Raw genomic sequence first — 15,005 nt, 5'->3', positions numbered from 1 at the left:
TGTCAAGGAGAAAAGGTCCAATGGTACGACGGAGTGTTAGGACCACATTGAAAAAAATTAATCTGAGATTTCGAGAATAAAGTTGTAAATTTAAGAGAAAAAAAGTGACCTTTTACCTATTAGCTTTTGCCCTAAGTCCCCGCTTTTCATAGCTGTCTCAGGGAATGTCTGTTACGACAGAGTATGAAAATAATCTAAGAAAACACTCGTAATATTACGAGAGTAAAGTCCTACATTCACGAGAAAAACCTCGTAACTTTATGGCACAGGCATGGCCTGAGACAGCTCTGAAAAGGGGGGACTTGTGACCGTTGGCCTTGGGCATGTGGAGGGGGTGGGGTAATTGCTCTGTTTTGCTGCCACGTTATAAATAAAAGCTTGCCTGAAGCAAAAGGAAAGGTTCCTTTTTTCCTGAAGAGCTATGCTCTATTTTCCCTCTGACACGTACGACACCATGACACGTTATTCTCGGAAATTTACGACTTTTTCCCTCATAAATTTACAACTTTCTCATAAATTTACAACTTTAATCTTATATTACTTTTTTCTCATAAATGTAAGACTTTTTTCTCATAAGTTTGCAACTTTTTTCTTGTAAATTGACTATTTTTTTCACGTAAGTGTAACTTTTTTTCTCAAATTTATGACTTTTCTCATAAATTTAAAACTTTATTCTCATAGAATGTACAACTTTATTGTCGTAATATTACATACAATACAAAATATTATAAATAATAATATTACTAAAAAAGTGGTAAATTCATGACTTTATTCTCAAAATCTCAAGATTTCTTTTTTGTCAATGTGGCCCTAATACGCCATCGTTCAATGGCATTATGGCCAAGTGGGGCAGTGACCCACTATGTCCACCAGATGGCACTGTGGTGACTAAATAATGCACATTTCCACCACCTACAGGAGTGGAGTGAAACCAATGTGTTGGGCATGTTGCGTGTGTGGGTTTTTTCCGGGTATTCCGGTTTCCTCCCACATTCCAAAAACATGCATGTTAGGTGAATTGGCGACTCTAAATTGTCCATAGGTATGAATGTGAGTGTGAATGGTTGTTTGTCTATATGTGCCCTGCCATTGGCTGGCGACCAGTCCAGTACCCCGCCTCTCGCCCACGACCCTAATGAGGATAAGCGGCACAGAAAACGGATGGATGGAAAAGAATATTTTCCAGACTTCCACGTGGCTAGAAAATAGCATCTTTATTTGCATCCAAAACAAAGATGGGCTCTCATATTTGTACACATGATAGCTAACAGTTTGATAGTAGAGGTCTAACTTGTTAACATGAATGAATTGAATAACCCTTTCATTCATCCTGGCGGCCATGTCATCTGTCTCCCTCCCAACACGTGGACGTGGAGGTGATAGACGGACTGCGCGCCGTGTTTGCCGTCGTTGATGACTGCAGACAGGAACAGGAACGTACTCACATCAACGTCATACACAACAACATCATCACGAGTGCGGTTCAGAGACTTACCCACCCGGTAGCCTTCTGTTAGCGATTCCTTCTTAGCCACGTTCTTGGCCACCACCAGTAAATGTCCCAAGAGCTGCACGTGTGGAATGATCACGGAAACAAACACAACAAAAAGTGCATGTGTTTCAATGTCCAAAGTTATTTAAACAGGTTTCCCCTCCACGTTTCACTGCTACGGCCCTCTCGCTTGGGAGCCAAGAGGCAGCAGAGGTGAATAAATAGCCGTATTTTATCTTTGATAGCAGTGTTTTTGTATCTATTGCACGGCCTCGCCGTCTCACCTCAGCATCATCATCGTGGGCTTGACTTATCCTGGGAATGGGGCTCCGTGGAATGACCAGGAAATGAACCGGGGCCTGCGGACTGATATCCCTAAACGCCAAGCACTAGATGAGACACATTACTAGATTACTTGAGGATCTCTGGGCTCCGTGACGCCTTGACACATTTACCTTGTCGTCCTCGTAGATGATGTCTGCAGGGATGGTTTTGTCGATGACCTTTGAGAAGATGGTTGGAGCCTGGGAGCCATACTTCCTGCTGGCCTCCTCTGCCAGGCGCACCTCGTCGTTTCGGGTGCAAAGTGGCCTCTAATTGGGACATACATGAGGATGAAAGGTGGCATTCAAACACAACAGTCACCGTCCACAACATTACGTACAGCGGTCCTGTTATCGAATTGACAATCTTTGATCCTTATCTTGTAATGGACTCTTTTAGGTGTTCCTAATGTTATGTCCGGACACACTTGTAATAACAAAACCTTAATACGATCCTAACCTCTTGGTAATTGGGCACTGCAGGTGTTGTCCCACAGCCACCATCATGGAGGTTCGAATGATCGATACAATGTACAGCAGCTTTTACCGAATACAAAAGGCTAGTTTGTAGCAGAAAAAGAGCAGTCACTTTGGCGTCAGAAGCTACCTGCGCTCGGTAAACAAGTTGCAACCCGCCGAGGTGTGCCGTTCTGCTCGGTAACACGGGTGTCCGGAAAATGTAGCGATAAAACATGGCCAGAAAGTAGACTACGGTGGTTATTCCAATGTGAAATTGTAGTTTACTCCAACATAACCACTCAGGAGTAACACTTCCTACTCATAGAACCATGTCACCATTGCTATGTTGGGGTTGCGTTCAAGGAACCTTGTAAAACTTTAATCTCATTACCTTCGAACATCTAGATACAAAGTAACCACCTAATATCGGGTTTACAGTTGCGAATCTCGAGGTGATAATGTTTTTGGTGACAACGCTTTTCTATTTCTAGGTCTAACGTCTTGTTTGCTCTGCATTCAAGTGCCGGGAAGCCTAAAATACGACACAGGCGTTGCTGAAACATAGCATTGCAGCCTTGCTTGTCGGTGGTGGTTCAAGATCACGAATGTTTGTCAGTGTTAACCGCGACGTATTAGACTAGCGGCAAATCATCGTTTCACTTCATAAAAAGTGATCAACTGGAGTGTTAGTCTAATCTTGGCAATATAAGGCGGTTTCGAAGACCAGCAGCCAACACTGGCGCCAAAAAATTAATAAAAAAGTAATGATACAATATTGAAAAAAAAATAACATTTAAAAGGATGCTTTTGCTGACAAGAAAGGTGGTAGGCAGGCTCTTTAGAGAATTACTGTAAGTCATGTTGCGAAGCTGCTGACTTAAATCCTTAAACTACCGCATGCCTGGTTATGGCATATATGCAATAAGTTGTAGTCATGTGTGGTTTAAAAAAAAAACAGTAGTCAAACGTTGTAACCGTTGTAAACGTTGTAATGTGAATAGACATGATTGAATGTAGTCGTCAGGCGGTTGCCCATAGCAACAATAAATCACAGCACAGCGTAATTAACATACGGAAAAACGTGTTCCGTGAACATTGACGTAACACGAATGTAATCACACTCTGAAAGGTTCCTGCACGCTCAGTAGCGATGGAAAAACAGCCGGTTCTTTTGGCTCGGCTCACTAAAAAGAACCGACTCTTTCAGCTCCTGAGTGGCTCCTCAGATTTTGTTTTAGATTAGCAAAATGTGTATTATGTAAAATGAATTACCAATGTAAAAAAACCAAAATCAAATATTTAAATGCATTTCTTTAAATCTCAATGAACAGCTACAAAAATACGTTTTATTATAAAATACAAGAACAAAGACAAATTAGGTCAAATCTCTTCATGCAAGTTTCTCAAATGAATCAGCTCTAAGAGCACTACAGCGTAACTAATTTTGCTTTATTCAATACTGAAGTATTTCTCGCCACCTTTTGTATAGTTTTGAGATTTCGAACTCAGTTTTTCGTCTATTATGACCCCCAGAATTTTTCTTTCACTCTTTCAATATCCACCCCGTCTACAGGTATTTGTATTTGATCGTACGTATCCTATTTCCAAATAGCATTTTAGTTTTACTTAAGTTCAAGGATAATCTGTTTCTACCAAACCATTTAAAATGACCATTTCATCCTTGACATTTTGAATTACTGGTTTTCCCCAGACAGATAGGCAGCGCTATCATCCGCAAATACCACCAACTTTAAGTCCTTTGTCACTTTACAAATGTCGATATACAAATTGAACAGTTTTGGTCCCAATATTGACCCCTGCGGCACTCCACACGTGATATTTAAACTTGCAGATGTGTTTTCTCCTAGCTTTACAAATTGATTCCTGTTTGCTAAGTAAATTTTAACCCAATTCAAGACTAATCCTCTGATTCCAAACCTTTCTAATTTCGTTAAAATATTGGGATTAATTGTATCAAAGGCTTTTGTAAGATCCATAAATACTGCAACTGCACACTTTGTGGTCCGTAGCAATTTCCTCCGTGGTTTTGATCAGTTGAAATGTTAACCTGTTAGTGTCACCATAATTTTAGAAAATTGGGGTGATAAGGAAACTGGTCTGTAATTTGTAAATTGATGTTTACCTCCATTTTTGATATCTGAACCACTTGAGCCATTTTCATTTTGTTAGGAAATGTTCCAGTCTGAAATGATAAGTTCCTAAAATGTTAACGGTTCTCCAAGCTCATCGATGACCCTTTTGTTTCCATTACAATCTGTTTTTGCTTGAAACTTTGACAAGGTCAGTGATTTTTTTTTTTTTTTTTTTAGTTATAACAGTGAGAAACATGGAATTGGAATTCCCACCTCTGGTTTCATTCCAGTCGTCCATTGTCTTGACAAGTTGGCGGTCTTGGAAATCAAATACTTTTAGGGCTCATTCATACAAGACTAAAACAAGTAGTTACACTGATTGGATCCCGCAGTCACACTGCTAACGCTACCTGAGCTGCCGCACATAAAAGGGTGAATACACAAGTGGTGCCACTAAAGCCTAAAGTTTGACCCCAAGTCAGACTTGAAATTTCCTCCCAGCTCAATGCTTTCTACAAAAACACTGGCTTCACGGCATTCAGCCCAATGGCCGAGTTAAAGTACAGTACATACCTTCAGGGGACTGACTAGCACACGGGGCAAGTTTGGTAAAAAAACATGGACGCCCTTTATTTGGCAACCAACTACCCGCAAGTTATTGTAGGCGACGGGTTATAAATTGGTGTGAGCTCATGGTCACAGGTGAGTGTGCACGTTTACATACACGGAAGACATGAACGGCACACACTTGCTTGTGCCAGGAAGCTGTAATTGTGTGTTCATTCACCAGTAGCATTTTCCTTTACACTGCTGCACGCCACCTGTTTGCTCCAATCACTAATCAAAGCTACTTAAACCCACCAGACATTTTGTCACACATCCATTATCAAGTACCAAGGACACATTCTGACCCTCAGTGGGGAAAAAAAAAAAGGTACGAGGCCGCAATCATTAACCATTTGAGTTGCATTACGTGCTAGAAAGTCTTCCTCAGGGGCTTTAATCATTTCGCAGCACTGACACGAGGCATCGTGAAACATCCAGCATTGTAGTAACACCAGTCTTGCAGGTAGCATTACTAGCCAACACCATTGTAACGCTAGTCTAATGTCCCAATCAATTTCAAAACAGCAAGGGGGCGGGGGGAGGAGACACGGCATGCTTTCTTAAAGGATTTATTTGTAGGACATGTTGTATGACAGTTAAGGCTTTAAAAGCGGCTGGCACCCCCACTGTACCAGGTGCAAGAGCCATCACGTCTCTTGATACAAGCAAAATGTTTTGCCTGCTGTCTATTGTCCGACTTCATCACAAAGTCAGTCCACGAGCACTCCGCTCGGCTGCTGATCTTGCACGGGAGGGAGGTGCAGCGAGTGATCTGAGGATCAAGTAAAGAGGGATTTAACAAGTCTTGGTCATTCCTATTGATGAGCCACGGGGGTCGTTACCTTGCAATTGCAGCCCATTTTATAACCCTGTACCAAGTTGTTCTTCTGGGTCTTGCACAGGCTCTTCCAGGGCGCAATGAAGTCACACAGCGTGATGTGCAGTGACCCGTCAGACGCCAGTTTGCCTGCAATGGTGAAAAATGAAAATGTCAAGGCTGACTTTAAAACCCGTATATGCACCTAAAGTCAAATCATTCATGGACATGATGCAGCCACTTCAGAGAATAGCTTTGGACCAAGCAGGCTTTGCTACACATCTTAAAGCCTGGAGCTCTGCCAGCATCAGCTAGCCAAGTTTGAGCAGCGTTTTTCCTTCAGCTTCATAGGCTAACCAAGCATGACTGTTAGCACTGTAGCTCAGATTTATGCTAGCATTTGTGTCCTGTCACATTCACTTTTGTCCGTGATTGTACACAATATGGCAACAAAGTGCACAAAAGCACTTCTTGAAGACCCACGCTGTCCGAGACATGACCTTGCTCAGTCTTGGTTTGACTAAACTGTTGCCAGTCAGGCCCAAAGTCCAGCATCAAGGCAAAATTTTAGCCAACAATTGTGGGGCTGCAAATGTAAGTGTTCATAGTATTACGGACACTGAAGTCCAAGCACTTCAGTTCTTTTTTGGAACGACTTCCCATTGGAGGAAGATCTAAATCTCAGCATAAAAAAAAGGGATGCTTTTACCTGTGATAAGATAATCTACACCCGTGGTCAGAGTCTTTCCACATGCTGCAGGGGAAGATGGCGTGTAGACGGCATCAATGTTTTTTTTAGGGCCCTTGAACATCTGAAAAAAACAACCAAAATTAAAAATGTGTATGCATGCAATCCAATACTACAAATCACTTTCAATAACCTTAATCAGTTTGAGGTCATACTTGGTGGGTTTGCCAAAGTCACCGTTAGTCTTCTTTCCAACCTTTACTTTGATGACTAGAAAGACAAATTTGTAGTTAACACAGAAGAATGCTTTTTAATGCACAATACAAAAAGGTGCAGCCGGGTGTGGGGATGGCGTTTACCTTTTAAGCAAACTTAAGTTCTGAAGTCCAATCATTTTGCTGTCAAAAACGTGCCGTACATGAAATGGGATTTATAATTCCTACACTGCCCAGCTAACCTAAACATTCGCTAAAAACAGCTACAGTAAAAGCTAACAGCAGATCATTGTAACACAGCTGCTTTAGTGTAACCTACATTGTTACGTTAATGCAGACGTTTGGACATCAGAGCCAAAACAACTCCTTAGCAACACCTGTCGGAATAGAATCACCTGGATTAACAGGTTTTCCTAATTCAACACCCCCACTCCCTCCTTAAAACGCTCTAGTTTGAGGTCGAAATCTGTGTTGCACTTTTTAATCTTACAACAGCAATTTTGGTACCAAAGTCTACATTTTTCCAACTCAACTAGCGAAAAATGCCTCTAAAAAAAATAGGAGCTGTTTGCAGCACCTTGGTAGCCATTTTGGCTATGTGACCGGAAATGACGTCTGCGAATGTAAACTGCCTTCATCTTCCTTTCCATCGCTATTAAAAGATTCAGCATCTCACATTGCTTTAATAATTAACATTTAACAATTTGGCACCACCAAGTTCACCGGAAATTGCCTCATGTCATTAGCAACAAAACAAGTCTAGGTGGAGCTGTACTTCATGCTAAATACCGCTTAAAATTATGTATAAAAATTAAAACAAGCAGTATTTTGGTAGCCACTGTGGCACTGGCACAAAATGGACACGTATTTGACCAGAAATGACAGCTTTCGTTACTGTCATTTGCAACACCTGCGCGCCGCAACGTTGGCAAGTCACCTTACTAGCTGTGAATATGTCTACTTAAAAGACCTGTAATTCCAAAATAAGAAGACAGGAAATTGATGTCCAACGTACCCAGCGTCATTAACGTCATTAACTCCACTTGCCCCCATCCTTCCCTCTTGACAACGTGGCTGATTCCAAAAAGCTGCACGAAGGCACTCACATTAAATATTTAGGTACATGAAAACCAAGTTACACAATAACGCGCAGAAGTAAGGGACAAAACCCCAAGTAAGACGTTCGTTGAACTTACCGACGTCTGCCTGGCAATACGCCGTCTGCAGATGAACAGCGGCACACCTGCAGGCTTCTGCTCCTTCTTGCAGCCACCACGTGCTCAGCAGCACCAGGGGAAGCACGCAACTCTTCACCGTCCAAATCATTATGCGTGAAACTGTCGTTAACAAGAGCCGATTTGCCAGAAGGGAATACTGGTGTACTTTCTAGAGGGGAGCAGCAGCCTTTTATTGCTGCAGGCTCCTCCCACAATCTACTTCATTTGCATAATTGGATGATTGCGTTCATGCTGACGCAGTGATCTGCATTTACTAATTTACGCTTTTCTTTGTTTTATACATGAGTACACAACAATTGAATTGAATTACTGTACTATTTTATATTACATTTTACATGTATTCTGTTATTATGTATCTGTAAATGTATTTCATGTGCTAGGGGGCGCTGTGTTGGTCACCGCTGTGTTACACTGCGGCAGTTGAACAGGAGAACAAGTAAAACCAATATGGCGGCGCGCACACCGCTGTCCTTTCGTTTTCCCCACAACCTGCTTCTACCTAAGAACCACAAGCTCGTCCACACTGAGGCGGCTGTGAAGGAGGCTGTTTATCCGCCCATCAAGCCCTCTCTCACGGCCAAGAGCAAATCGGCCCAGCAACGTCAAGTCCAAGAACAGGTAGCGCGCATAAAATCCTCCCCGGTGGAGGAGAAGCTCCGGCTCATCACTCGCATCCAGCGGAAGAAATTCGTCGTTTACCCGCAGACGTTCGCTCGCAACGCGGACAGATGGTACCAGCACTTCACGAAGACCGCCTACATCCCCGGCTTGCCTGACGAGCTAAACTCGCAGCGGCCGCTCGTTGTTGGGGAGGAGGGCTCGCAGTCTGCGCCAAGACAAGTCCTCGGCATCGGGGATGAGGCGTTTGAAGAAATCCGCTCTTTGGTAACCCGCGTGATTTTACAAGAGCACTGGCACGTGAAGAAGCGCAAGGTGTTCTTGTACCGAAAACAGGAACTCACCGAAGGGCCTTTTCTGAGGACATTGATCACTGCCCTCACCCACAGTCTCGCCATATACAACCCGCAGCTCCTCATGTGTAGCCTAGGTATGACTTTTCTAACATCCTGGTGTGTGTGTCAACGCAACTAGCTCGTACACACAAGTATTTTTGTTGTTGTGTTTTAGATCGAAATCCTCAGGTGGGCTTTTACTGGCAGAGAGGAGAGAGGATCATCCCAAAGGGCCACAGGAGAGGAAGTCTGGAGCCCACCAGGTTCCAAATTGACGACCATCCGCTTTGCCAGATTAGGATAACAGAACAGCTGCCTCAGGTAAAAATGGGCTTTAGGTGTTTGACTATGTTGGAGGCTTCTGGTTCCATCCATCGTCTCTAGTGCTGGAGCCTTGAACCTTGACTTTTTCCTCTTGTGATGACTCCAGATGGTCCCAATGGAGGATTCCTACAGCGCCGATGTCCCAGACGTTCCCTACGCTCCCAACCTGATGCCTCTGTTCAAGCGACAGTACACCAATCACATCTTCACAGGTGGACTACATGACCTCTTCCTCCGTACATGAATTTGACACATCTTCCAGTGTCATCAAATCCGCCTTCTGTGTGGAATCACCAGGTTCAAAGCTTCCTGACCCGGCGTGTTACGGCCACACTCAGTTCCACCTGGTGCCAGACCGCTACCACAGAGACCGCATGGCCCGAAGGCAGCAGTCAGATCAGGTGGAGGTCTTCCTGAGAGCCAATGCTCTCGCAAGCCTCTTTGCCTGGACTGCAGCTCAGGCATCCTATCAAGGTTCGGGTTTTGGTTTTAAAGCGGTATACAGTATGTTAAGGCTAAGTCCGAGCTTGTTTCGTTTGACTCCTCCCAGGTTTCTGGAACTACGAGGACGTGAGCCGACCCTTCGTGTCGCAGGCGGTGATCACAGACGGCAAGTTCTTCTCCTTCTTCTGCTACCAGCTCAACACGCTGGCTCTGTCAGCACAGACGGACGTGGACAACCCCAGGAAGAACCTCTTGTGGGGCACGGAGAGCATGCGTCTCTACGAGGGTGTGGAGGATGAGCGGGTGGTGGGTCTGAACGACGACACCGTCAAGCTGCTGGTGCGCTTCTTCCTCCAGCAGTAGAAGATGTTCCGGCAAGACGCAATGCAGGAATTTGTACAAAATGTTGCAGAAATCAAGTTGTATTTATGAAGAAATAAAAGTGGTTTCCATGCTAACATGTTATGTCTTTTTTTGTTGTTTGTTTTTTAGACATGAATGATGACAATACAAAAAGTATATGCATTTTATTATTTTATCACACATATGGAGTGTTCCATACCGGTTCACCATTGTCTTCCGCATCCTGATTGACAACGGTCTATAGCCAATCTCCTTTGCGACCCCCTGCCATGTCTCCTGTTGTGTCATGCTCGCCAACAGCCTGCAGTCTTTGTATGTTTGCCATTTTCTTGTTGCACCAAAAGTTGGACTTGTGGACATGCTGGTAGACATTGCGGCAGTAGGGCGCCATTGTATGAAGAAATGAATCTTTGGTTCATGGAGGACGAGGAGGACAATACGACGACAGGAGCAATATGTTTTAACAACAATACAAAAACGCTACAGTACAGTGGAACAGCGCCAAGACAAAGCGGCACGGTTAGAGTAGTGAAATACACGTGAGCCAATTTCTTGTGTCCAACCTGGTAGGTCAATCATTAAAATTCAAACGAAATTTGAACTTTGAGTGTTTAAGCAAGAGAGAAATGTGAGAAAATGTTATTGCCTGTCTGAGAAAAGTGTACAAAATGTATGGTGAGGGATTTTACAGCCTTAAAACATATAGAATCATTGTAAACAAAGTTGGCTACTTCACGGATTTCACTTATTGCGGGCTATTTTGGGAACCTATCCCCCGTGACAAACGAGAGAACACTGTATATATATATATATTTTTAAGATGCTTTGTGCACATAAGAATGAGAAAATTCAGCTAATTTTTACATATTTTTCCGGAGTTTATTTTTGCAAGTGACGCAGTACTCTATTATATCCAGCAGGTGGCACCGTTTCGTCTATTCAGCAGATTCCAAATATTTACGTGGCAGTGAATCAATGTCTAAATTCTCAAGTTTCATATTTTTTTGGAGTTACTGTCCGACTCTCCCTGCCCATTGTCTCCTCACTTTCTCAAGTAAACATTACCAAGGTGTTTTTATGTTGTTGTTTTTTAATTGCATGCCATTGCAATACCATTGCATGGTATAACTGCTGTTTTACTATGCACATGACAATAAAACTCTCTTGAATCTTGAATAATGTGAAAGAAAATAACTTGCACGTGTTTTCACCAGCTCGACGACATATTAAATATGGCATGAAGGAAGACGTGCACATATGAAATTACAGTAGTGCATAAATGATTATATAGACACCTTTTTAGTCCACATGACATCCAACAACTAATAGCTAATACTGCACAAATCATCTACTATCTCATGACATCCAACAACCAATAGCTAATACTGCACAAATCATCTACTGTGTTTCTTTAAGATAGTAAGGCAGTGTTAACAACTTTGTGCGTTACTGATATAACAGCAAAACCTTTGACTGGCATTGTTTAGCAGCCAAAAATCAGCAAACAAGTGCGATGTCGTAATGATGTGCACAAAGCGTGTCGCATTTGTAGCACCTCAACAGGAAGTGGGAAGACGCAAGGTTCACTCTAAAGTCAACCCATTAAGACGCAACATGGTTATTGCCGTTTGTCTTTCAGTGCTAATAGATTATATTGACAAAATGGTTGGATAAACTATTGCTTTGTGTGTTTTGTTCCACAACCTGCCTGTGCTTTCACACTTTGCGTTGTCTGGCGGAGGACGTCTCCTCCACTCCATTGGCTTCTCCCTGCGGCCTAAAATCCACACAAAGTCAACATGTGCGCGCTTAGCATCCGCAATGCGATGAATTCTGGGTACTCACGTGGTGGCGGTGGCGGCAGTGCCATGCTCACCGTCGGCTGTGTCGTTCCCTGAGGCTGCGACACAGACAATTTTATCACCCGTCATGTCCCATCTTTGATAAGCAATTAGGTAAACTATATTTTTCCATTTAAAAGGGAATTTATTTTGGCGTTTATCAACCTGCTGCCTTGCGCTTCTTGGCCTGACTCCTCTCAAACAGCAGAATGGCGGCGACCAGGACGAGCACCTCCACCACGATGGCCACGAAGGGCTTCAGCGGCTCATAAATGGTGATCACCTTTAAAGCACAGCATCTGTTCACGAGACGTGCGACGGTTGTTCCAGAACAGCAACAACAGTCTGCTGCTGTCGCAGCTGACCTTCAGCTGCACGTGGCTCACGGCTGTGCCGATGGCATAGACGGCGCTGCAGTGAAACAAACCCGAGTCTGCGTGGGTCAGATTGTGCACCAGCAGCTTGGTCACCCTGCCGTCGTTTTTGATGTCGTACTTTGGAGTCTCTGCCACCTGAAACATGACAAAATAGAATGAATTAAACATTTGCTGCCGTCCAATGAAAAGCTTTCATCTCCACTTACCTTTTCAGTGCCGTTGTCTTTAAACCAGAACCAGGTTTTAGGCTTTGGCTTGGCATCGTCCATCTTGCACATAATCACCACAGAATCCCCCACGTAGCTGACGATGGGTTTGTCTCGCACGTCACTGATCTGTGGCACTGGAAGCAAGCATTAGCTTAATAATAATAATAATAATAATAATAATAATAATAATAATAATAATTGTTATTATTATTATTATTGCTAAGACATGATCAAATTATGTGTTGTGTCTACCTGCCAAAACAAAATCAATCTTTGCATAATATCCAAACATGCACGAGTATCTTCCAAGGCGTTCTTCATCTTTAATGTCGAACCTTGGGACGGAAACGCACAATAAACATCATTAGTTCCTCAGTGTGGCGACCCCTCACTGGGAAAACCAAAAGTGAAAAATAGATGTAAAAATACAACTACAACACTGTGTCACAATATCAACAAACAATATTATTCCCTTTTAAAACATAATAAAAATAAAGTCAGTAGTAAGTAAACAAAAGCAAAAACTACTACTGGCGCTCATTCAAATCCTTTGGCTTTTTGCCGTCTAAGCCCACCTGCCCTGAGCTTCGTAAACAGCACTACAATATATGAAAATGAATACAATGTCAACAATATGAACAACACAAATATCAATTTCATCACGCAAGCATCGCGAACGCGTTTGAATCACGTCAAAGTTGTAGTTTTATGACACAAAGTAGTGGTACATTTTTGAGATTAGAAATAAATTAAAAATGAATGAAATCGATTTGTTCGCTAAATTGTGTCGCTTGTTAGCAAGCTAGTAGCTAATAACTTGGCTATTATATTCAAATTCCCGCCTGACTACGGTGGCCTTTGAGGCTCAAAACAGTTCAAATATTAAATAAATAAAATGTTCTTCAGTTATTGGATACACTTTAATAATGACTTACATTCTTTGGAGATTGTACTGTTGGTTCTCCAGCCGCAATGTTGTGTGACTGTTGTCAATAACCTGCCCATCTTTGCTCCAGTATCCCGTTATGTTGTCTAATTTGTTGGGGTTTCCGGTCCAGGTACATTGGAGCGTCAAGTTAATGGGGTGCAACACTTCCACTTGATCGGTGTGACTTTTACCTAAATGGCACACAAATAATCACAAAATGGCGTTTTGCCTCGTCGAGATATGTGCAGAACGTTTACCTTTTAAAACGACACTCCGCGCATTTTCTGGGGGCTGACCGACAGGCTCCACTGGAGTGTGTGTGTGCCACCCAGTCTCTGGTTAAAAACAAAAATATTTAATTACCAAACAAAATATGATACACTTTTTATGTCAAATCTGGCCCGTATCAGTCAGTCACAAATGATTACTACATTACCCACAATGCACCACTCCAGCTGGTGTGTCACGTAGTTGCCCTTCCTCGGGCAACTTGTCACTCATGAGCACTCATTTCGTTTAACTAGAAGTGGTATTTTACGATACATGGCAATTTGAAACAAAGGTTATCATTCCAATGTGTTTGTTGCAATGGTGTCACCGAGTTCGAAAAAGGAATATTAGCTTACTTGGCTAGTAACCGACCCCCTTCCATGCCCCCCTTCGACTACGGCGACTTATGAGGCTAAAAAAGGTTTTGACCTTAAGTAAAAGTAGCACCTGTATTTAGTTGGCAAGGACACTATGTGATGAATTACCTTACATAATATAATTTTTAATTAAATACTCCATATTTAATACAGTAAAAATATATAAAAAAAAAACAGGGAAATATTTTTTTTTCTTGCAAGGCTGCATCTTTCCAAGGATAACTACACACATCACAAACAGACATTATTTACTTGCATTGATGTGTCTGCAGAGGAGCAGGAGGATGCCAAAGCACAGATGCATCCAAGAGGCCGGCATGATGACGATGATATTCAGAGTGTCTTCCTGCAAGAGGGGAGCAGCTTTCTCCTTCCTCTCCAGCCCCTACTGTCTTCACACGGCTGCTGCATCATCCCTCCACCCTCTCGGCCTCATCAGTAGTGGCGAAGACGCAGTGATGTCAGCATCTGGCCCGCAGGCTCCAGCCATTATTCATCTATTATCCAGACTAAAAGAGTGTACGTTGTCTATTCTGAAAGGCTTCTAACACTTTTTCTCTGTGCTATTTTTATCCAGACTACTGGTGTTACAGTATATATTATTAAAGCGCTTCTCCTGCAGGATGCCAAATCCCTGTCATGACGGGAGGAGACAGCTGCAGTCATTGGAGAGCGTAGCTGTGATCAGCTATAATGATGTCAGGTTTAATGTGCGTTCTTCATTTAATGCACGCTTTCCACGCAAGTGGACCCATTCAACAGCTTCATGAAAGACAAAAAAATTCCTCCCCTGAGCACTTTACAGTGGACAAGTGCCTCCCTTCATGAACAGTTATTAAATAAAAAGTGGCTCCTACATACAAACATAGCCACTTTTTAAAGGCAAATGTGCCACTCACAAACATTTATTCTGAGCTAAAAGCCCACAAAGCATATCTTTGTTTTACACTAATGACAGATGACAAATTTAGCAGAATATTTGGTTGTT

General features: G+C 42.7%; 4 protein-coding genes across 7 annotated transcripts; 1 reads left to right on the top strand and 3 right to left on the bottom strand.

Annotated features, from left to right (window-relative positions):
• Window positions 1-1,188: 1,188 nt before the first annotated feature.
• hint2 (histidine triad nucleotide binding protein 2) lies at window positions 1,189-2,760 on the bottom strand. Of its 3 annotated transcripts, none has more exons than XM_054772374.1 (5): window positions 2,276-2,760; window positions 1,948-2,085; window positions 1,777-1,881; window positions 1,500-1,568; window positions 1,189-1,417 (listed from the first exon to the last, which is right to left on the bottom strand). In XM_054772374.1, the coding sequence occupies exons 1-5, from the start codon at window positions 2,507-2,509 to the stop codon at window positions 1,343-1,345; spliced, it is 621 nt and encodes a 206-aa protein (XP_054628349.1). In that variant the 5' UTR covers window positions 2,510-2,760; the 3' UTR covers window positions 1,189-1,342. The 3 variants fall into 3 exon arrangements, with proteins under 3 accessions (XP_054628349.1, XP_054628347.1, XP_054628350.1); XM_054772372.1 differs by having other exon boundaries at window positions 1,496-1,568; window positions 2,276-2,702; XM_054772375.1 differs by having other exon boundaries at window positions 1,496-1,568; window positions 2,423-2,641.
• Window positions 2,761-3,440: 680 nt separating this feature from the next.
• LOC129179302 (metalloproteinase inhibitor 2-like) lies at window positions 3,441-7,946 on the bottom strand. The gene is made up of 6 exons (XM_054772376.1): window positions 7,890-7,946; window positions 7,709-7,781; window positions 6,672-6,748; window positions 6,500-6,602; window positions 5,816-5,940; window positions 3,441-5,745 (listed from the first exon to the last, which is right to left on the bottom strand). The coding sequence occupies exons 2-6, from the start codon at window positions 7,725-7,727 to the stop codon at window positions 5,578-5,580; spliced, it is 492 nt and encodes a 163-aa protein (XP_054628351.1). The 5' UTR covers window positions 7,728-7,781; window positions 7,890-7,946; the 3' UTR covers window positions 3,441-5,577.
• A 381-nt stretch (window positions 7,947-8,327) lies between these two features.
• On the top strand, window positions 8,328-10,102 carry mrps30 (mitochondrial ribosomal protein S30). The gene is made up of 5 exons (XM_054772369.1): window positions 8,328-8,979; window positions 9,060-9,205; window positions 9,315-9,420; window positions 9,506-9,682; window positions 9,759-10,102. The coding sequence occupies exons 1-5, from the start codon at window positions 8,379-8,381 to the stop codon at window positions 10,013-10,015; spliced, it is 1,287 nt and encodes a 428-aa protein (XP_054628344.1). The 5' UTR covers window positions 8,328-8,378; the 3' UTR covers window positions 10,016-10,102.
• A 46-nt stretch (window positions 10,103-10,148) lies between these two features.
• Window positions 10,149-14,415, bottom strand: emb (embigin). Of its 2 annotated transcripts, XM_054772370.1 has the most exons (9): window positions 14,270-14,415; window positions 13,628-13,705; window positions 13,378-13,561; window positions 12,695-12,777; window positions 12,440-12,576; window positions 12,222-12,368; window positions 12,022-12,139; window positions 11,861-11,915; window positions 10,150-11,792 (listed from the first exon to the last, which is right to left on the bottom strand). In XM_054772370.1, the coding sequence occupies exons 1-9, from the start codon at window positions 14,334-14,336 to the stop codon at window positions 11,732-11,734; spliced, it is 930 nt and encodes a 309-aa protein (XP_054628345.1). In that variant the 5' UTR covers window positions 14,337-14,415; the 3' UTR covers window positions 10,150-11,731. The 2 variants fall into 2 exon arrangements, with proteins under 2 accessions (XP_054628346.1, XP_054628345.1); XM_054772371.1 differs by lacking the exons at window positions 12,695-12,777; window positions 13,378-13,561; window positions 13,628-13,705 and having other exon boundaries at window positions 10,149-11,792; window positions 14,270-14,413.
• Window positions 14,416-15,005: the final 590 nt, after the last annotated feature.

The sequence above is a fragment of the Dunckerocampus dactyliophorus genome, chromosome 4 (assembly GCF_027744805.1).
Source record: "Dunckerocampus dactyliophorus isolate RoL2022-P2 chromosome 4, RoL_Ddac_1.1, whole genome shotgun sequence".
NCBI classification, from domain to species: Eukaryota; Metazoa; Chordata; class Actinopteri; order Syngnathiformes; family Syngnathidae; genus Dunckerocampus; species Dunckerocampus dactyliophorus.
Note: the sequence above shows the minus strand (reverse complement) of the source record. Positions and strands in the feature narration are given on the sequence as shown.